General features: G+C 42.2%; 1 protein-coding gene across 2 annotated transcripts; it reads right to left on the bottom strand.

Moving 5' to 3' along the window:
- Positions 1-2,023: 2,023 nt before the first annotated feature.
- On the bottom strand, positions 2,024-21,697 carry FBXO40 (F-box protein 40). Of its 2 annotated transcripts, XM_059687712.1 has the most exons (5): positions 21,426-21,697; positions 21,212-21,331; positions 9,081-9,113; positions 6,278-8,191; positions 2,024-3,736 (listed from the first exon to the last, which is right to left on the bottom strand). In XM_059687712.1, the coding sequence occupies exons 3-5, from the start codon at positions 9,081-9,083 to the stop codon at positions 3,521-3,523; spliced, it is 2,133 nt and encodes a 710-aa protein (XP_059543695.1). In that variant the 5' UTR covers positions 9,084-9,113; positions 21,212-21,331; positions 21,426-21,697; the 3' UTR covers positions 2,024-3,520. The 2 variants fall into 2 exon arrangements, with proteins under 2 accessions (XP_059543695.1, XP_059543694.1); XM_059687711.1 differs by having other exon boundaries at positions 21,212-21,697.
- Positions 21,698-21,923: the final 226 nt, after the last annotated feature.

Below are 21,923 nucleotides of genomic sequence, written 5' to 3' on the forward strand. Positions count from 1 at the left end.
CAGAGATTTGATTGGTGTAGGGAATCTTGTTAGTAAGACATAGAAGTCTGTGCTGTAACCAGTATCAGAAGTTGAGCCCAACTTTTAAAGATGAAGAGAGTGGCAGCTAGGATTAGTGACCGAGATCCCCAGATGCTCCAGGACTTCCTAAAGCTGTGAGCTGCCCACGTGCTGGGAGCACTGTGTCCCTCAGGCTTACTCCCTGGCTTTTCTTTAAGACACACACTCCTTTGTTTTCACAATGACTTCTATGCCAGTGAATCACAAATCTGTCTCTAGTCCTACCTTACAAGATTCACCCAGTTAGCCTTTCAGAGTGCAAAGCAGCTTTTATTTTTGCTTATAGAGACGTTGGGATTTCCAGTACACAAAGGTAAGCCATCATAGATATACACAACCCCCTTCTTCACTTCAGTTTTATTTGCCATCACACACAGATCAGAATTTTACAGTGGTTTTCTGGTTACATCTCCAAGTCCCTCCTTGCTTTTTTCACTTTTCCCTTTATTTTAAGACAGAAACTTCTTTTTCAGACCCCGGTTCTATTAAAGCAACAATTTTACAGAACTGCCTCAGTTCTCCAGACCTCTCCCTCCACTTTGGCTGATTTCTACTCTGAACTGATTATCTTGGTGGTGATACTCATCAAGGGCTCTCCTCATAGACATCTTCCATCCAGGCTCCTATTCCTGGGTACACTGTCCCTTTCCACTCCCCTCAGTGCTTCTTTGTCTGAAGCCATGTCTAACCGTCTTGCCTCTGTCAGATAACGCTTGCTGCCCATGCTACTCACTACAGCCTAACCTCACTAACCAGATCATCTTCTGCCTAATTCAGTCTCATAAAAGGTTTTCCTTTTGCTCCAACTGCCCTCTCACCATAAAATGTGCTTGTTTGTATAAACCAGTGCATATACTGCGGTATCCTGCTTTTCTGCAATATGTACAATTAGATATCTTACAAAATGTGTTTGATGATGTTGATTGATTCAATATTGCTGTGAAGGCAGCAACAAGGAAAGGAAAGTGTGACAGAAACTGTGCAGCCCACAGAGCAGTGTGGCACTATCCTGGTTGCTCCCTGAGCCCTGCCTGCCCCCACCCACCCAGATTGCAAAAGGAAAGCCCTCTGCTCTCTTCCTTTCTCTATACTTCTCTCCCATCTAACAGTAGCCCCTAATTTGTATCTCCCTTGGCTCCCCTTTCTTTCTTTTCTTCTAGTAAAATGAAAGACCCAGAATGGACTTTAGGAGCTTTCTTTTTTCATATAAGGACTTGAGCCAAAATACATGGAACTGATACCTGAAGAAATCTCCCTTCTCCTACCCTTCCCACTTTAGTGTTTAGTTGTTTCTAGTTACTCATCTTCACTGAATAAAATATTAGCTCACACTCTATATTTTTAGAAAATGTTGCCTTATATACAAATGTACAATATAAACCAAACCATAAGAATGAGTTACATAACCGAATAGTATCAAGTGGCATATTCTAATGAAAAGATGAGCATACTTCTGTTCTGGGACTTGCTCAAATGCTTCTTGACTCTTCTCAGAGGTGCCACCTACTTCATCTACACCAGCTTCAGACCATGTTCAGAGAGAGATCCAGGCAACAACAAGCATCCAGATCAACTAGCCTCATTTTTGTTGTTATTGTTGGCTAAATTCTTTGTTCTCTACTTGCCCACAGTGTCTGACTTCCTTTCCCTTCTTTCTCACTTGTTTGAGGGCTGCTAGGACTGAGAAAATGGCACCAATTAAAGTGAGAGGGATGTAAACACAAGATAAGTAGCTTAACTTTCCTCGCTTCAGCTACCCTGGGAGAGAGCTGAAGGAATCTGCTTTGGAACATAACCCCAGGGCATACAGGCACACCAAACACAACCAGCTCCACTTGATTCAATTCACAAGTTACTATCTCCATGTATCTCTAGAGCAGGGGTGGGCAAACTTTTTGACTCGAGGGTCACAATGGGTTCGTAAACTGGGCCGGAGGGCTGGAACAAAAGCATGGATGGAGTGTTTGTGTGAACTAATATAAATTCAAAGTAAACATCATTACATAAAAGGGTATGGTCTTTTTTTTTTTTTTTTTTTTTTTTAATTCATTTCAAATGGGCCGGATCTGGCCTGCAGGCCGTAGTTTGCCCACGGCTGCTCTAGAACCTACTTAGTAAATACGGAGCTGATGAAGTCACTATGTGTGAGAGAAGATTTTGCTATACTAAACAGCTGATCCTAACTTACTGCCACTGGTATGTCATCTTTTAGGGCAGTGGTTCTCAACCAGGAGTGACTCAGAGGATATTTAACAATGTCTGGAGACAGTTTTGGTTGTTACAGCTGTGGGTGTACTGTGGCTAGAGGCTAATGATGCTGCAAGATGTCATATGACACACAGGACAGTCCCTCATGACAAAGATTTATTCAGTGCACAATGTCAGCAGTTCCCAGAAACCCTGCTTTAGGGGAAGTCAGTTTCAATTGTGTATTTTTCTTTTAGTTTTGTTCTCATGAGTTTCACTGTTTGTTACCCAAAACTAGCAGTGTCACCCATTTTTGACACCTGAAGACGACCAATAATATGTAGGAACAATGACAGGGAACCACTATTGTTCCATGACTTCCTTCCTAAGATCCCTGAGTTACTCAGGTGGTGTCTAGGACCTGGTGACTGGTGCCGCAGGACCTGCAGTGGGTGCTGGTGCTGGGCTATGCAATGTTCTTCATAATCCAGACCTATCGTTTTCAGAAGAAAAGAACCTTGACTCTTAAGTCATTATTAAAATGTTTAGATGTAGGCTTGAGGCTTTTTGCCCTAATTTTCTCCATGAATATTGTATCTTATGGACTCTTCATTTTTCAAGGTTTTCTTATATGTTGCCAAAATTCTGCACAACAAACTTTCTGACTTAATTTCTGCCTTTTATCCTTTGGTTTGTGGTCTCTTCAAGGCTACTGTGCTCAGCCAAGGTCTCTATTCTGTAGGGCTGTGTTCGGACTGTCTTGGTTTAGGGGTAGTGGGGCAACTAACAACAGCCCTGGGCTTGAATGTCAAGACAACCCCAGCCCCAGAACCTTCAAACTGTGAGCCCTTCACCATGGAGGACCGGCACCTTAGTCCACATCCCTGTATTGCCTGCCCCACAAATCTGAACGTGCTTATAGACTGACCTCCCACCCCCAATAAAAGCACAGGCCTATACTGGTTATGGAATTCATTGCTCTCTCATTTCTAAGAAATGGGGCTTATCTTCCTCAATGACCTTGTTACCTACTTTCTCTTCAACCTGATTTATCTTAGAAATAAAAAAGGAAAGGAAGTAAGTCATCAATATGGTACTATAGCAATTGTACAAGGCAGGGCTTAGGGAATTCTTAGACCTTGAAGGACAGTGCATGTTCTAATACACCCAGATAAGCCTATATGCAGTTTACAGAGGGAAGTTCCCCAAGCCACGCTCTGTCCTACTTTCAGTAACTCCTAGGAGAAATTCAAGAATGGTGGTATCTGAATCTTTAGTTGGTTTGTCTTCCTTGTGGTCTGGCTCTAAAGGTGGTGACCAAGCTCTCTCGGGCCTGCTCCTGGGGCTGACACATGCTGGTCAAAAGAATTGGGTCAGTCTTGTGCTCTACAACATTGAAAGGACATGTCTTCAGGTGCTCGGACATGGAGGTGACTTCATTAAATTCCCAGCTGTTGATCTTAGAGAAGAGGCTGCTGAATTGCCAGATCTGTTGGGAAAGACAGAAGCTCAGAAGTGAACATTGGGGCAATACCCTCAGGCTAGCTTTATTTGAAGGATGTAAGGAAATGCCTTTCTGTTTTTCCTGGTCTTAGTTTCCAGGGGGTGGTTAATGGCTGCTGCAGACACTTAGTTAGTTCCTTCTCTAGCACCCAATTCCTAGTTCCCCCTTCCAACTGATAATCTTCCTAGCCAGTCATGTAGTTGTGCTGGAATGACTAATATTAATCTGCATATTGACCCCCCATCACCATTAACACACACACACACACACACACACACACACACACACACACACACACACACACGTTCCAGAATAGACAGATAGTTCAAATCAGTACAATTAGTTTCAATGAGACTCAACTCCAGAACTTTTTTTTTATGTTGAGATATTAAGAAGCAGATTCTTTTTTCTCCTCTGCACTTGAACTGGGAAACAGCAGTTTTAGGAGTTGCTAGCAGCCACCAGGAACCACCAAGGAACCCTATGTCTTAGAATGGAGCCATTATTAAGAAAGTAGAAATTTAAAAAGGAAAGGAAAACACCATTTGTTTTTCTTGAGCTGCTAGATCAAGCCTTACCTGAGCTATTCCCTTTGGGCTTTTTAGTTATTTGGGGGCCAATGAATTCCCTTTATTGTTTATGTCACTTTAAGTTGGTATTCTGGCGTTTGAAACTAAAAGTGTTATAACATATAAGAAAGCTTAGAACAGAAATCTTAGTAGAAATCTAGGTGTCTGGTACTCAAACATCCTCTGGCCTTTCTACCTAGAATGTGGTGGCAAAGTCCCTAGTTTTAAAATCTGGCTACGTGAGTAGGCATAACCTGGTACCATTTCAATCTGACCACTTCACCCCCAGTTTATTGTCATTGTTCCTATGTAAGAAAAGTGCTTTCTAGAATCTTGAACAATTTCCCTTTTACTTCAAAGAGCCATTTTAACTCCAGAAAGAGAATTTAGTTGGAGTTAAAGGATGTTCCAACTACATTCTCTTTTTTTCTTTCTGCAAGGAAATTAGTTTATCCCAAACAGTATCCAAGAATGGGCAGTAATCATTTAATTGAGAACAAACATGGGCCAAAAAATAATGGAATTTCTAGTAAGTAAATTAAATTATTTGCATCTGATTTTACAGAGGAAGATATTAGGCAATTCTAGAGTATACAATTCCCAAAGGGGAGGGCTTTAGTCTCATTTGTGCTTATTTCTAGCACATGGTTGGGTGGCAGTCAGTGTTTGTTTAACACATGGATGTAGGCATGGGATATAGGAAGAAAGAATCTCAATTTTTGAAGAAGACTGCTCAGGGAATAAATAATAGTAAATATACACAATGTTTTAGACATATTTAATAAATATAGATGTAAACAACTCTAACTCCCCAATGCCAGTTTGCACACACCCACATATTGGGAAGAAACTCAACTGTGAAATTATGAAATTATTCACCTCAATGGGCACATAAATTTGTGGTTCATATTACCAACATATTTACCATGAGAAAGTATGCTAAGGTCATTTTGGATACGATGAACTAGTAGTTTCACTTCTGTATGGTACAAGAAGTGAAAGTAAGGTGATAGAAGTTATAATACAGTTAAGTATAAACTGACTGGGGGTTCGGGGGGAAGAGGAACACATTTGATATATACAGCAGGTTGTTTTTGTTTTGTTTTTTGAAAACTTCAATAAGCATTTGAACTAGGGGAAGTCATGGAGCAAATTATTTAAGAAATTATTTATCTTCAAAGTGCCTTAACAAAGGCATACATTGTTTAAAATATAGTTGACATGGGACTGAGGGGAATTTGTTGGCTCCTGTGTCAATCAGAGTCCAGGCAGGAAACAGATGGCACATTCAAATGGGGTCATTTGAAGGGTATTTTTTTTAAAGAAATAACATACAAACTGTGGACATGGTTTAGGAAAGCCACAAGAAATAGTGCAGTATCCAGACTTGAAAGGGAAGAAGAAGGGAGATCATTGGACCAGAATGAGTCATCATGTGGAAAGAGCCATCTGACATAACCACCTACAGTGGAGAGACATTTCCACTGCGAAGTGTCAGGGAGGGAGAATGCATGCAGGGAGGAAGCCAGAAGAATAGAAATGTCAACCTCACTCTTTTCCCTCCCTCCTGCCCATCTCCTGCTGATACACGCCCATTAGGTTAACCTAACTGGAAGCTGAAATGCAAGGGAACCAGTTGAGGCAATCTATAGAGATAAGCCTCCTGTGGGGGGGGGGGGGCGAGGGGCGGGGAGCAGGCAGATCTTGGTGGAGAAGGTTGGAGAATGGATCATTCGAGCACACAGAAGATATCCAGGACACATACATAGAGATAAACAGGCACTGCCATTTGTATTGCCATTAATATGTTTATCAGTCTGTCTTTGCTGGTGGACTGACCTTGAGCTCAGGAATTATGTCTCATTCCCAGTAACTTAGTAGGATCCCAGTGTCTAGTACAGTGTCACACAAAAGGCTCTTAAATATTTGTTGAATGAATGAATGAGTGTTTACTTGCCTCTTTGTGGACTCTCCAGGAGGTGCCTCCATGGGAATACTTCTTCTTCTTCCATTGCAGGAGGACCATCCCTCTCTCTTGTAACAAAGTGGCACAGATATTCCTCATCAGCACAGACACCTGGGAGAGCTGGGACAGGCTGATGCTGTCCAAGAACCCAGCAATGTACTGCAAAATCTCCAAGGGCAGGCTGGTTAGAGTATTTTGGCCTTTTCCTCTAGGGCCTGAGAGATGGTTGCTCTTCCTTCCCTCATTCAGCTCTGAAGCAACCTCCGGCTTGATGGCAAAGGTCTTGAGCTCTTGACTATAGATCAATTTTGCCTTTTGCCCTGGGGGACGGAAATGGTTTTGAATAAATGTACATCCCAAGTAGGCAAGGGGGCACCGATGCTGAAACCAGCCATCGAGACATGACTGAATGTCTGTGTGGACATTCTTGAAATGCAGGGGGAATTCATCCCTCCTGAAGAATTTGTTGCAGGTGAAAGTGAAGGCAGAGCTGCTCTTGTTGTGTCTCCTGGTCACACACTCACTGTGGAGTTCCACATGGAGCCCCTCTGGGTTGGCAGTGGTTAGGAGGTCAGCCAGCACTGTTCCAGAAGAAAACTGTTCTTGCTCAAAATTGTATGTCTGGGTAGCAAAATCCATGAATAGCCCATCAATGCTCCTGGATTCAGAGATGACGTGACCTTTGAGTTCTCTTTCCAAAGCACACAGGAGGGTGGTCTTGATGAGATCTGATTTGGGCAGGTCCTCCACAGTGATCCCTAAGTCTGAAGTGTCTACTGCCTTGTGTTCACTTGGCTTACAACTCAACATGGCATCTCCCACACGAGCCCGCTTCCCACAGTAGCTCACAGGAACTTTGAAGGTATATACAGTCTTCACTTCCTGAGCCTCTAGGTTGCCATAAACAAAGTCTTTCTCCTTAGGTGTACAAGCAGGCATCTGACCGAAGTGGATAAGCATCCTCCCATTGTGCACCAGATACATATTATAGTCCTTTGCATCCACAGCCGATTTCAGTCTCTCCAGAACACCATCCTGCCAAGGGGCAAGCCCTGTTGTTTCCATAGCTGCATGATAGTCCTGCTGTCCCTGGTTCTCTTGTGATTCTCTCTCTTCGGCACTGGCCTCTCCTATCATGTTATTGGTGATGGAAATCTGTTCTTTCCCTGGGCCATTACTGCTCTTGTTCTCACAGCTCGCTGATGAGTTTGTTAAAGCAGAGGCTGCATGCTCTTTGCTGAAAATATTTTCCCACTTGCTAAACTTTTCCAGGTCCATCCCTTCTTTGGTTTTGGCCAACACCTGGAGTTCTTCTTGACTCAGTTCTGCCATCTCTTCTATAGTGGCCGACTGGGAGCTATGTGGCACTAAACCAGCATTTACTCCACCCACCGCTCCTCCCATTTCTTCCCAGCTGGCTTCACCATTCATAGTAGGTTCCTCCTCCGTGGGCTCTCTAGTTTCTGGGAAAAGTTCTACCATTTTCAAAGATCTGAAAAGGACCTTCTGGTCCTGGAGGGCCAGGGCTGTGTCCAAACACTCCTCACTGGGGGTCTCTTTCATGATGTTCTTATGAAGGGGTGTTTCGGAGTCCACATTTGGCCAGCGGTTCCACTCCATGGAGCAGCAGACCACGCTGGCGGGACACACCTGCAAGTGCTTGGCCAGCTTGTGGCGGGACATGGAAAGGGGGCAGCCATATTCAGAGTTGAGGCATGGCACCTGCTCTAAAGGGCAGAGGAGCTCATGCTCTGCCTCTTTGCACATGTGGAAGGTGGCACCACAGGACAGGTGGCAGTTTATCATCATGCAGGAGACATTGGGCTCCACGGGAATGTGGCAGTGACGGTTGAAGCATCTCTCACAATGCCTGTGCTGTCCCGGTGGAGGCCTGCGTGCCTTGCCCTGGAAAAACCAAAGGCCAAGGGGAAGAGAAGACAAATGAGTGCTGGGAGAGAAGCTCTATGTGTGACTGTGACCGTGTTTTTAATGACTTATTTTCTGTTTATACGTGCTTCTGATAGGAACCTTGGAAAGTATACAACAGCATAGAGAAAAAAGCAAAAAATCACTCATAATCCCACAATCCAGAAATAATAACTATACCGCTCTTTTCCATATGTTCATTTTATGTATATAATAGAGGTGTTTAGAATAGGAAAAAAAAACAGTGCTAAATGCAATGATGTTCAATGTTGACAATTATTATTTTTAAGTTGTGGATTATGGGTGATTTATAGTACACAGTTAATACTGTGAATGCAATTTTGCATCCTGCTTTTTAACTTGCTACTATAACATGAGACTAGGCTGTTTTATTAATTATTCTCTACAAACTTTCTTCATAATGGCAGTGTACATTCCAGAATGAAAGTGCTGTCATTCATTTAACCAGCTACCACCAGGGGACATGCTGGGAGGACAGGGCCATGTCTGGTGTTGTCTATATCTGCATCTCTAGCACCTGTCACTGGGCCTGGACCATTGTAGGTACTCAATAATACACTGAATGAAGAAATTGTTAGTCACTTACATTATTGCTGCATTTTTTTGCTTTTTTATTTTTAAAGGTTTACTAAAAATCTTTGCTCACAAATCTTTCTTAGCTCTCTGATTTTCTCCTGCTCCATATCCATTTCTTCCAGGTTCTGCTCTAGCAGCCCTGGTTTGGCAAAAAGCCAATAAAGATCATCAAACCATAAGGACAAGTATGCCAGCTGCTTAGGCTACAGGCTAAATAAAGCCAGACCTGGACCCCTAATATGTAAAGATCCAAGAAGAACTTAATACTTACCATAGCTTCAGAATTTCTTCTTGCTTTGTAACTCTAGGGGAAAATATAAAAATACAAATATGAATGATTAGTAAGAATTTTGGTTATTTATATTAACAGGGGCCAAAGGGACTTTCACATACTCTCTCTAATTTAATTCCTTCCACCACCCCAAAGGTGTCATTGCCCCATTTTATAATCAAGGAAATGGAAGCCAGAGAAGTTAAATAGCTTGTCCAAGGTTGTCTAGCAGCTAAGTGATGAAATCTGGTCCCAACCCAGGCCACCCTAATCTATGCTCTTTTCAACTGACCCACACTGCCCTCTGATGGGGCCTTCTTGCCAACCATGCGGTGTGTAACTTATGCTTCTTGTAACTTTTTTCCACTATCTACCAACAATTATCCTGACATTCCACTTCGACACCATCCAAACCTGCTGAACATACACACATCTGGTACTTATAACTAGTCTTCTCATGAATCTGGGGCGTCGTGTCCACATAGAGGGTTGCCTGACATCTGGCTTAATCTGGGCAGTGCACGGGTGAAATATCTGTCACGTGTCACTCACTGGTGTATTCAGCTGTGCTGTGGCTAGAGCAGAGCCAAACCCCTAAGGTCCCAGAAGCAGTGGGGACTGTGGCAAACAGAAGTAACCCTGCCTTCAGGGGAATGTAGCTTTTGGGCTCTTGTCAGTTGGTCCCAGGTGGGAATGTGTTTCCAGATCTTCTGATTTTCCCAGAGAAATGAGGGGTGTAGATTTTTGAGTGGTGGTATGTATAGTGGTTACGAGGCAGATAGCATGGGATTTCACCCTGGCACTAGAAGTCATAGCTATGAGACTTTGGGAAAGTTACTTAACCTCTTTATTCATCACTTTCCCCATCTGTAAAGGGACGAAAATAATAGTACCTACCAATTGTGAGGAACAAATTAATTAAATACAGTACCTGAAACTCTTAGGATAGTACATGTCTGATAGGAAGTTACCTATACATGTTTGCTATTTTAACTATTTTATATTTTATTATGTTACAAACATTTTATTACATAATATATCAAGATAAAAATTCTTGAAGTTTTAAATGTTGGCAACTAATTTTTTTAAAACCTCTATTTGGACCAAGGAAAAACATGTATGCAGCCTACATAGATCTGTGGTTGCCACTTTGCAACACCTGGCCTAGAGAATTAGTAGCATAATTTCAGTACTGTGTCGGTCTGGGAAGGGGTTAGCACCCAAAAGTCATGTTACTGGCAAGATGAGGAGACCTCAGTTCTTGTCTTCTTGAAGGAAAGATTTCAATCAAGAGACAAAATGTAGAAAAACAAGCAAGAATTTATTGGCCTCAGCAAAAACACACCTAGGACAGTGAAACCGGGCATAGAACAGTGATGGCGAACCTTTTGAGCTCGGCGTGTCAGCATTTGGAAAAATCCTAACTTAACATATAGAAATGCCACATATAGAAATTTTTTGATATTTGCAACCATAGTAAAACAAAGACTTATATTTTTGATATTTATTTTATATATTTAAATGCTATTTAACAAAGAAAAATCAACCAAAAAAATGAGTTCGCGTGTCACCTCTGACACGCGTGTCATAGGTTCGCCATCACTGGCATAGAAGAAGTAGCAAGGGAACCCAGGCTGGGCTGCTTTGGCTTACTGGGAAGTCAAAGAAAAGGGGGCCTTCGAGACAGGTTCAGGGGGTTAGACCAGGATGAGCTGCTGCTGCCTATTGCTTCCCTGGTTTCAAGTCTCATGAGGTTCCTTAGAGTTTAAAGGATATGTGCCTGTTGGGGGAGATGAGGGGAAAGGGAACAGCCTAGGCTTGCTCCCTGGAGGGAGAGTGCCCTGGGAACTCCATTTTCAGGGGTTTTAAAGGCTGGACATTAGAAGATCAATAGAAAATTCATCAGCTTTATGCTGATGTGCCAGTATGAGATTTATTCTCTTAATTTGTCTGTCCTTGGGTGTGGTTGGCAAATGGCACTTAATTGAATTTCTGTTTTCTGTCTCCCCGAGTAGGGTGATTTACGCTATTTATCCTCTAATTGGGGAGGAGAAGTAGAAAGCATTTACTCTTAAGTGTCCTTGGTTTAGGAAAGACAGGATTTACTTGGTGGCTGCAAACTGCTATTTAATTATCTGTCTTAGTTTCCCTATTCCACTTGTCTTGGAATTTTCCTAGCTTCTTAGTATGCTATAACAGTCAGAAGAAATGAAGTATTTAAAATTTTTATTTTTTTAGGATTTGCCAATTCATTGTGGGTGAATTTTCCTTCAACTTTAAAATTGGTTTTTCAAATATACAGAAAGACTCTATACCAGGGGTAGGCAAACTTATTGACTCGAGGGCCACAATGAGTTCTTAAACTGGACCAGAGGGCCGGAACAAAAGCATGGATGGAGTATTTGTGTGAACTAATATAAATTCAAAGTAAACATCATTACATAAAGGGTACGGTCTTTTTTTTTTTTTTTAGTTTTATTCATTTCAAACGGGCCGGATCCGGCCCGTGGGCTGTAGTTTGCCCACGGCTGCTCTATATTAATAAAAGCCTATGTGGTCATCACGCCCTCACGCCGTGATGCCCTCATGCCCTCACACCGTAACAATCCATTATCAGGAGGCTGTGTGCGCAGCGGGCACATGTGGGTGGGTGGGGACTTGATGCTGCATGCGCAGCACGGAGGCAGGTCCCGGCAGCACCACATGGTGACGCCAGGGGCAGGACCCCCGGCTCCGGCCTACCTCTTTGGGGCAATCCATCAAGGAGCCCCGGATGGGTGGGCGGGGCCTACCTCTTTGGAGAGATTGATTGTGGGGCTCCCACACACTGTGAGAGGGCACAGGCCAGGCTGGAGAACCAAGCCCCCCCCAGTGCACGAATTTTGTGTACTGGGCCTCTAGTATATACAATAAACACCCAAGTATACTCCACCTATATTCAATAATTGTTAACATTTGCCAGTTTTGCTTCCTCTCTCTCTCTCTCTCCATACACACACAATCACACATTTCTGGCCAAAGCTCTTGAAAATAAGTTGTTGATATCATTTCACATCATCGCTAAGTATCTCAGCATATATTTTCTAATAATAAAGACATTTTCCTTTGTAATTGTAATAACATAATTTTACCTAAGAAAACAAAATAATTTTTAACATCACCAGATATCCCCAAAATGTCATATGTATTTTTTATATATATCCCCAAAATGTCATATATATATTTTTTAAATGTTTGAACCATGATCCCTTTAAGGTCAATTTATTATATTTTGTTAGTGTTTTTAGTCTCTTTAATCTGGGAAAGTTCCCCTCAACTTTTTCAGAAGAGACAGATTTAAATTTTAAGGTAATTATATTCTGGTTCTTTTAGGTATTCATTTGTTCATCCATTTATTCAATAAGTACTTGTTGATTACCTACTATGTGCCAGTAAGTGAGCATAAGGGTCACATGGACTGCTTGTTAAAGTGGTTGTTAAACACTGTTGCTCATTAGAATCAGTGTTTGTTAAATTATAGATCTGCATTGTTCAATATGGTAGCCACCAGTCACATGTGGGTATTTACATTTAAATTGATAAAAATTTAATAAAATTAATAATTTAGTGCCTTAGGAATACTAACTACATTTCAAGTGCTCAGTAGCCACATATGGTTAGTAGCTACTCTATTGGACAACACAGAATAGAGCATTTCCATCTTCATAGAAAGTTCTATTGAACAATACTGCTATAGATGCTGTCTATACCCCTGACCTGAGTGAGAGGTGTGTTCTGGTATTTACATTCCTAACGCATTCCCCATCTGATTCTTGGGCACTGGGAGTGCTGAGTGTGAAGGAGGGATCATGCCAGAGTGCTCTATACCCCTAATAGCCAGCCTGGATCAGGAGGCAGATCAGAAGTTGAAAGCCAGAACATCAACCGGGTTCAGGGCCCAGTAGAAGATACATGAAGGTGTTAAATCCAGAGAGGAAGTTAGAAGAATGAAAGGCTGTGATGGTTGAACTGAGATGGAGCAGAGTAAGATCGGGCAGAGGATATCTTTTGGATTCAAGAGTCCAGCTACTGGATCTTTTAACATACAATTTAACTTTCAGTAGGTTCCTGCTACATTCCAAAATCACTATTGGGGGGAAATGTCCATTGGGGACTTATTGTGGAAATTCATAATATTAAGCTAAAGCATCTGTAATTATTTGGTACTTAATAAGGAGTCACTTAACACTGTAATTCATGTGTCAACTCATAGTGGAGGGATGAAGTGGGAGGACCTAGAGTTAGAAACTGCTACGTAGAGGATATGAGGGACACTTGGATGGAGAAGACTGATGACAGTATAAACAGGTAAGATGAAACAGGTAGGAGACATTACAAGGGAAAATTAACTTTTTTTTCTGGCTGGAGATGAGGAAAGAAGAGGAATCAAAGTTGATTCCAAGATTTAGAACCAAGAAGAGAGAATATTGGCTATAATTCTGAGAAAAATAGAATTCTGAAGTGGAAATTGTTTTGGGAAGAAAGATACATCCAGCAAGTTTTTAAAAAATATTTTATATGTTATTATTGATTTTGGAGAGAGGATAGGAGAGGGAGAAACATCAATGATGAGAGAGAATCATCAATCAGCTGCTTCCTTCATGCCCCCTACTGGGGACTGAGCCCACAATCTGGGCATGTGCTCTGACCAGGAACTGTGACCTCCTGGTTCAGAGGTCAATGCTCAATCACTGAACCACACTAGCTGGATGGTTCCAGCAAGTTTAACTCAAGTTGCTTCAGGTGCTGTCCACTTAGAAATGAGAGAGGCCCTGGCCGGTATGGCTCAGTTGATTGGAGCACCATCCCTTACAACAAAGGTGGCAGGTTCGATTCCCAGTCAGGCACATATCCAGGTTGCAAGTTCAATCTGCAGTTGGGGCATGTATGAAAGGCAACCAATGATCTCTCTCTCTCTCTCTCTCTCTCTCTCTCTCTCTCTCTCTCTCTCTCTCAAAAAGAAAAAAAAAGGAAATAGAATTTTTTTGAAAAAGAGACAGAGAGAAAGCCGTAAATGGGGAAGTAACACAAAATAGAAATCTGAGCTTTGAAGTACATAGCTAAGTATGACACTTTGGGGACATCAGGAAGAAGTAGAGCCAGAGAAGGAGAGACCAGAGAGTTAAGAGTCAGCAGTACGTGGCCCAGATATAAAGGAAAGGGTGAGCCATAGTCTCGAATGCTGCCAGGAGGTTAGGAGTAATGATGACAATGCAGACCTCTTGCCAGAGCAAATGTGGCATTTCAGCTGTGCTGTGGGACCCTTGGCCATTCAAAATATGGTGTTTGCTGGGAAGGGAGGGGAAAGCCATTAAGCACATACTCCAGTGTTGGCACATCCTGGGCCCTGCCTGGGAGAATGTGACCATCTGCTTTCTAGTCATAAAATATATGAATTAATAAGAATGGAGTCTGAATGAGTCAGAGTCCCCTGCCGGATTTTAGGCGGCAAAGAAGAGGCAGATCACAAATGGAATAAGGCTATATGAAAGAAACTACAAGGAAACTACAACTTTATATCTGCTTGCCTGGTTCTACCACGGAGTGGAGCCCAGTTTCTGGGAAAGGAAAATAGTTCAAAGATCTACACAGAACTACACAGTTCCACTGTATAGTGAGCACTCTGCCCCAGTGGCAGGGATGTGTCTGGCTGGCAGGACAGTGGTGATGAACTCGAAGCCCACTCATTTCTTATCCTTCAGCATGATCCTTTATAAAGCATGATTCTCAGGAACAATAACATTGAAGCAGGAAATATTTGTGGTTGGAGCCTATTGCTCTCCATCTATTTGAAGTTATTTGAAAATATCCCTTTAAAAGAAAAGAAAAACAATTGCATGTAGACAACAAAGATGCTACGTGTGTGTGTGTGTGTGTGTGTGTGTGTGTGTGTGTGTGTGTGTTAATGCTGCTATTTAAAGATCTTCCACAGGTTCTGGAGCTACACCAGATAAGTGACTTTGAGAGAGGTCATGTGCTGAGCACAAAGACACAGTGAGTAGAGATGACTCTTTGGAGAAGCTTGACAGGTAAATATAAAAAGGTAAATACCATCCAAGAACATACAGAATCACATCTGAACCTTCTGTTGTATATCTGGGGGAAATTTTTCTCACTGAGATAAAGGACAGTCTAAAATTCCTGACAGTCTAATTATTGCTGGGTAAGCTGAGTGACCAATGGCCCTGGTTTGCCTGGGACTCTCCTGGTTTTATCACTAAAAGTCCCACGTCCTAGGATGCCTCTTAGTCCCAGGAAAACTTAAGCAGCTAATTGATCACCTGATTTGGAGCCAATTGTTGTTGCCCCAAGTTGATCACATTAGATATATCATTGGTTGTCTTGGGAGAAAAGATGCCCTGTTCTCCTAACCTCTATGCCAGTGCAATGACTGGATCCTTGTCCTCCAGGATATTGGTCTGACTTCTTAGATTGAGTACTTTCTCTGCATTTTGGATGTCATGGAGAAAGAGAAACAAGATTCTAGCACCTAACATGTCCTTTTACATAACCTCTCACTTAATCCTCACAATGACCCTGTGAGATGGGTATTACCATTTCCAGTTTACAGACAAGGATTCTGAGACACAAAAATCCCTAAGTTTATCTGGCTTCGGATCCTGTCCTGTTTGCTAGATCACACTGTGTCTGTCCCTTGAAGATCCACAGAGACATGATGTGGTCCATCCCATGATTTGGAAGAAATAAAACCCAAGAGTAGAGCCTATTGGGGGAGGGCCTCTCCTCCTCCAGTGAGGACACAGAAAGGTACCTACAGATATACTCTTCCCAAATCATAGAGGAGTCGGATGCTCTTCATTAAGAAGCACTTTCATCCCCATGAGGACTTTTTTTTTTTCACTTCTCTGGACCATGCCCATCCTGTGCCCCATCTGAACAGAGGAAATAAGAAGACTATCCAGGTCCCATGGATTCGTACTGCAGGGACTACAAATGTAAAAGTGAAATGTTTAGGGCTAAAAATCTCTACTGCAATATGGATTCTGAGTTTTAAAATGAAACACCTACTAAATCAAAGCATATAGATCATTGAAACTCTTCACTGTGAAAAAGTTGACAAAATTCTATACCCGAAACAACCTAAGGTTATTCAGGTGCCATTTCCTCCTTAAGTTTCTGTGCCCTTCTGCTCACCTTTAAATTCTTGCTTCCTCTCTGAAAAGTCAGTGCATTCCCCTCTCTTAAAAATGAGCTTCAATCAAGCCTATGGCCCAAACACTGCCCTGAAAATGTTTGAAAATTCTCTTGTCTAAAGGAAACAGTAGTCAATATAATTTAGACTTAAATAGTTCAAAGATCTACAAAGAACTAGATTTTGCTGGTTGTATTGGATGCAGTTTAAGTGGAATCTGAGTCGTTGAAAGGACCTGGTATATGAGTGTGAGGGATAGATATTTCTTTAAAAAAATAGGGATGTATTTAGAATCTGGTAGGGGAGCAGAAACTTTCTTTGATGCAGGCTGTGGTGCTGTATGGACTATTCAGAAAGCATGAATGGTAGGTCAGCTAGAATAGTGGTCCTTAAGGTGTGTACTCAGATCAACAACATCAGCATTACCTGAGAATTGGTTAGAAATGTAAATTCCTGGGCCCTACATATCAGACCTATGGAATTAGACCTACTGAATCCAGCTGATTCTGTTGTAAGCTCAATTAGAGAACCACTGAGCTATTGAAAATGCTTGATACTTTGCACCTAATCCCAAAGGAACTATTGCCCAGTTAGGTAGGAAGGCCTTGGAGAAAGATCTGAAAAGGCAGTGAGCTATTCTATCTTCTTCTTTTCTTTCATTCTTTTCCCCGCCCCTCATTTCTACCACCACTGCCTGGTCTAAGCACCATCATCTCTTATCCAGTCTGGTGCAACAGACTGATAATCAGTTTCATTCCTCCCATCTTGTGTCCCAGAATCTATATTCACCAGCAGAGAGAGTGATTTTAACAGCTTTTAACACTAGGTCATTACTGCCACTTAAAATCTCCATCACAAGGAATACACTCTGAAGTCCTTATCTTGGCCCACAAAACCTAGTGTGCCCTGCTCACCTCTTTTTTTTTTTCTCTCTCTCTCTTTCTCGAGTGTGTAGCTCAAGCCTGTTGCTTAATTCCACGTAAGGCCTTTCTACTTGGTCTTTCTGCCAAAATTCTCCCCTTCCTTTTTATTTCTGTTATGGGCTCCTTCTTGCCATTTAAATTTCACCTTACATGTTACCTCCACAAAGAGGCTTTATCTGAAACCCCTGAATAAAATAAATAAATGAACTCTCATATATTAGCTAAGTAATTTTTAACAAGTTATTTAATCTCCCTAAAACTAACGTATTCATCCATGAAATGGGGCTCGTAATAACCCATAGGCTTGCATAAGGATCAAATCAGATAAAGTGGGGAAAGTGTCTAATATAAGGCTCACTCAGTTGTTAGTCATTCCTCTACAGAAAGGTCATCTTCCTTGTCCAGGCCTTTATTTCTTCCCATTGCATCACTCCCACAGCTCTTGGTTGGCCTTGCCACTTCCGGTTCTCCCTCACTCAGAGGTATCCTATATGCCATGGCCAGCTTAGTAATCTTTTTTTAAAAAATCTTACCTTACTCCTTTAAGAATGTGAGTTCCCCCAAACACTTCCCCCTTTTGGTCTCTGGTCATCACCACAAAACATTTATTCCTTAAGCACTTTAGGAATTCACATAGTACGCACCCAGGAGCGCCGTTTAGATGCCACAAAGGCAAGCTGAGGGCATCTTTTTTCCTAGGTTGACGTTTGTAATTTAATTGTTTGCCACATTATGCTGCTCATTCAGTTAAAAAGAAGAAGAAGAAGAAGAAGAAGAAGAAGAAGGTGTCAACTGAGACTCCATTTCTTTCTCAGGATTCGTTGTGGGAGTCAGTGCAACCTGAGGGCAGTGTTGCTGTGACGGTGTGAGTGGGGAGATAGCCTGATGAAGGCCAGAGATGGAGCAGAAGTGCTCTGAGCAGGAGAACATTTTCCTGCAGCAAAAGGAGCTCTGACTGGAATATCAACAGAACGTGGAGAGCAAATGGAATGACCTCAAGGAATGTGTAAACTGGTTTCTGAGGGACCTAGAGAGTATAGCTAACACTGCTCCTAGCACTCAGTTAACATTTACTAAATAGGATTGAATAGAACACCAAAGAAGGCAGCAGTTTGAAAGGGCTACCTCTTTCAAAGGTAGCAATTTTTTTTAATCCTCATCTGAGGATATGCTTCTATTGATTTTAGAGAGGAAGGGAGAAAGGGAGACAGAGAGAGAGAGAGAGAGAGAGAGAGAGAGAGAGAGAGAGAGAGAGAGAGAGAGAGAGAGATATCAATGTGAATGATTGGTTGCCTTCCAGGCCCTGACCAGAATTAAACCTGCAACCAGGTATGTGCCCTGATCAGGATTCGAACCCACAACCCTCTGGTGCACAGGATGATGCTCCAACCAACTCAGCCATACCAGCGAGGGCTCAAAGGTAACAATTTGTAACAAATTTAGGAGGCAACTATAATGATGTCAGATGTAGGTGCTTTTTTTTTAAGTAAGACAAAGAAATATTTTCAACTTTATTAGATTAATGTAGCCGTAACTGAATGGAAGAGACTTCAGAGGACTCAGTTACCACAGACATTGAAATGATGCCAGAATTGTTGTCAGGAGCTATGGTACCTGTTCTAAACCCTGCAGACATAAATCAGAAATCCGAATCAGGCAGGCAACCAGAAAGCCTCTATGTGCATTGGCATCACCTGAGCAGTCTTTTTAAAATGCAGATTATGATCTGGTAGGACTCGGGTGGGGCTTGAAAGTCTTCCCTTATAATAAGTTCCAGACAATGCTGATGGTCCCAGAACCACTTTGAAAGAAAAGGGTCTAATTTAACCTCTTCATTTCCTACAAGAGCAACTGAGGCCCAGAAAAGCCAAGTGTCTTGCCCGCCCTCCTCACATTGAGTTTTATTTGAGAGATTCTGTAGAAACCACAGTGCCACACCGAGCTACCCATGTGTGGTGGCTAAGGGCATGTGGGCAACTTAGATTGTACCAAGGACAAAATAGGACAGAGCGTGGAAGAATGAGGAAGAGGTGGTGTCTGAGTGCCGTTGGCCAAGAAAGTCATGAGAAGGCATTTGGCAGGTATATTTAAATCACTGACTCAAGGAAAAAGAGAATGGGATTAACAGATAATGGTTTTAACATTCTTTACTATAATTTTAAAGTTAGTAGGTAAACAGGATTGATGTCAGGGAGATATTTTTAGGCAAGGGGCCCTCTCTGCACCCCTCACATGTCAGTGACTAACTATTTTGCCTCCACATATGGTAATAATTATTTATTCCCGAGCTTTAACTCCTGTAGAAATGGCAGGCCGAAGGGTAAAGGTCAGAGATATTCTTTAACTCTTAAAATACTAACCAGTCAATTCATTAAATTACTATAATTATACATTTTGAAACTGTTTCTCCACTATGAAGATACTTAATCCTAGGGAAAGAAAATGTATAAAGTTAAATTAAAGTAATCCCTTTCCTCTTGAGATTTTAACATCTAACCAGTTCCCTGAAGGTAATTTGCATATCTAGTTCCATATTCCTGGGCTTCGGGCTATGATTCCAACAGTTTCACTATACCCCCAAAACATGACCAACCTTTTCCAAATCTACTCAACCTCACCGTCTGCAGTTCACCTGTGCTACGGATCTCTCTACCCGTAAACACTCTAGTTCTTTAAATAGCTAACTAATTCTCATATCTGGCGCTTGTATTATTAGTATCAGTATTTTAAATGACCTTTCATTTTATTTTGTATTGGCTAAGAATGGATTTCCTAGGGGTAGCTATAAGTCAGCCTGTCTTCTTGGATACTCCTAGGCCAATACTCTCCAGTCTTCCCAGGAGAGACCCCAGCATATACCCTAAAGACCTTGGTGTCAGGGAAAACCTGACAAGATTAAGTGCAGTTATACGCACTTATGCACAGCAAACAAGCATAGTTATAACCGAGACACTGAGAGCAGAGTTATGAGCTGCACCTGGAGGTTACAGAGGCAGGCAAGCAGGAACCCGGAGTTAGGGTGTCTGGGTAGATCTCCTTTTACTTGACATTGGTGGCTCTAGCTTGTGTTCTTCAGAGTTCAGAGTGCACAGAATCACTTTTGCTGCATAAGCCACTTCCCAGAGTGTCCTTAGCTGAACTCTAAGCCATATAACACCAAAGCAAGGCTCAGAGAAAAGACATGAAAGCAAGCCCTGCTCCCTTCTCCCTGCAAGTTCTATACAGTTATTCCAAAAGGTAGAAATAATCTAGCTACATTTTAAAGCTTGCAATACCTCAATTATTATTAATCGTTTTACATTTGTCCCTCTGTATGTGCAAGTTACAAGTCGGTAATAATTTATAGTTTGTGTACAAAAGTCTATAAATTTTCCAACTTGTAAAATACTTTCACTTCTATTCGGCATGCATATTGGATTCAAGAGCTGTGGGCTGGAGAGAGACATATCTAGGGAGTATTGTTAGGGAAAAACAGGTTTTAAACTCTGAGTTTAAATAATACATGCAGTATATACAACTGTGCTATATTAACCGGTAGGGAGACACAGGGGATGGAATTTAAACCACAGAGAATGACTTGTCCTTAACATAGCAAATGCTGATTGGGAAAAGATCACAGCATTTGGACTTTAGAAAATCCTAGGGGTTGGCCTTCCATCTATTTCCTCACCACTTCCTGCCCTCAACACTGCGACCCCTTATCAGCACTGTGTAACTTCAGAGACATTGCATAACCACTCTGGTTGATTGCAGAAGAAAGAACCTAAGTGGTCAGAAAGCAGATAATCTCTTCTTGCTCTAAGATTTTAGATTTCCAAACAGGAGTTTACACATGGCCGGGTCTCATTCTCAGCGCCAAGACCCCCACCTCTCACCCCCAAAGGCCCATATGTAAGTAACTGGCTGGACAACCCTCTTGCTCAGAGCAAAAAGGTGATGTGCAGCTCAGCCTCAGTCTCCGTGCTCACGACTCCAAATGTCTCCTGGGCGCTCCAGCTCAAGCCTGAAAAGCTTACCTTCACGGCATGGGCGGCGTCAGCATCTGCTGCACCTGGGTCCCCTGATTGTGAGCAGGCAGGTCCTGGGAGGCAGAGGAAGGTGCATCCGCTGCACAGAGCAGAGTTCTGTCGAGGAGGCTGGGAAAGGAAAGTTCAACAGAAATAGTCCAAGTATTTCGAGGTTAAAAATAAAACTATATCACAAGGAGCAATGTGACCAGGCTCAGCTTACTGATTTTTTCTTTCCCCTGTATTTATCAACACTCGATCTCTACTGGAGTGGCATTTAGCAGGGGAAGCCGGAAGGGAAGTGAGGCTTTATATCAATGAGTTTTCTTTCCCTTGAGGAAGGAAGAAAATCCTTTTAAGGATCATTTTCAAGGCCAGAGCAGCTGCCTGGAGTCCTGTGCGTGTGCAGTCGGCAGATCCAGCTGTGCTCTCCGTGGCTGGTGGAGCCCTCAGGCTGCTGCTCTAATTATAACCATGCTTTTCACCTAAATCCACAACACGCTGACACAGCAACTTGTGCAAGTAACACGCAGTCTTGTTTTGGTTTCTCCTATTTCTTGTCACGACAAGTAGGTGGCTGTCCTCTTCTGGACTTCTTCTTCCCCCGGTGGTTGGAAGAGGGAGAGTTTGTAACTCATAAATTAGGCGTGAGTAAGTCCAGTGTGAGAGAATTAGAAGTGGTAGGAGGCTTAGCTTTGGCTTAATCCCACTCCCTCTTTTT

Source organism: Myotis daubentonii, chromosome 3, assembly GCF_963259705.1.
Source record: "Myotis daubentonii chromosome 3, mMyoDau2.1, whole genome shotgun sequence".
Classification (NCBI taxonomy): Eukaryota; Metazoa; Chordata; class Mammalia; order Chiroptera; family Vespertilionidae; genus Myotis; species Myotis daubentonii.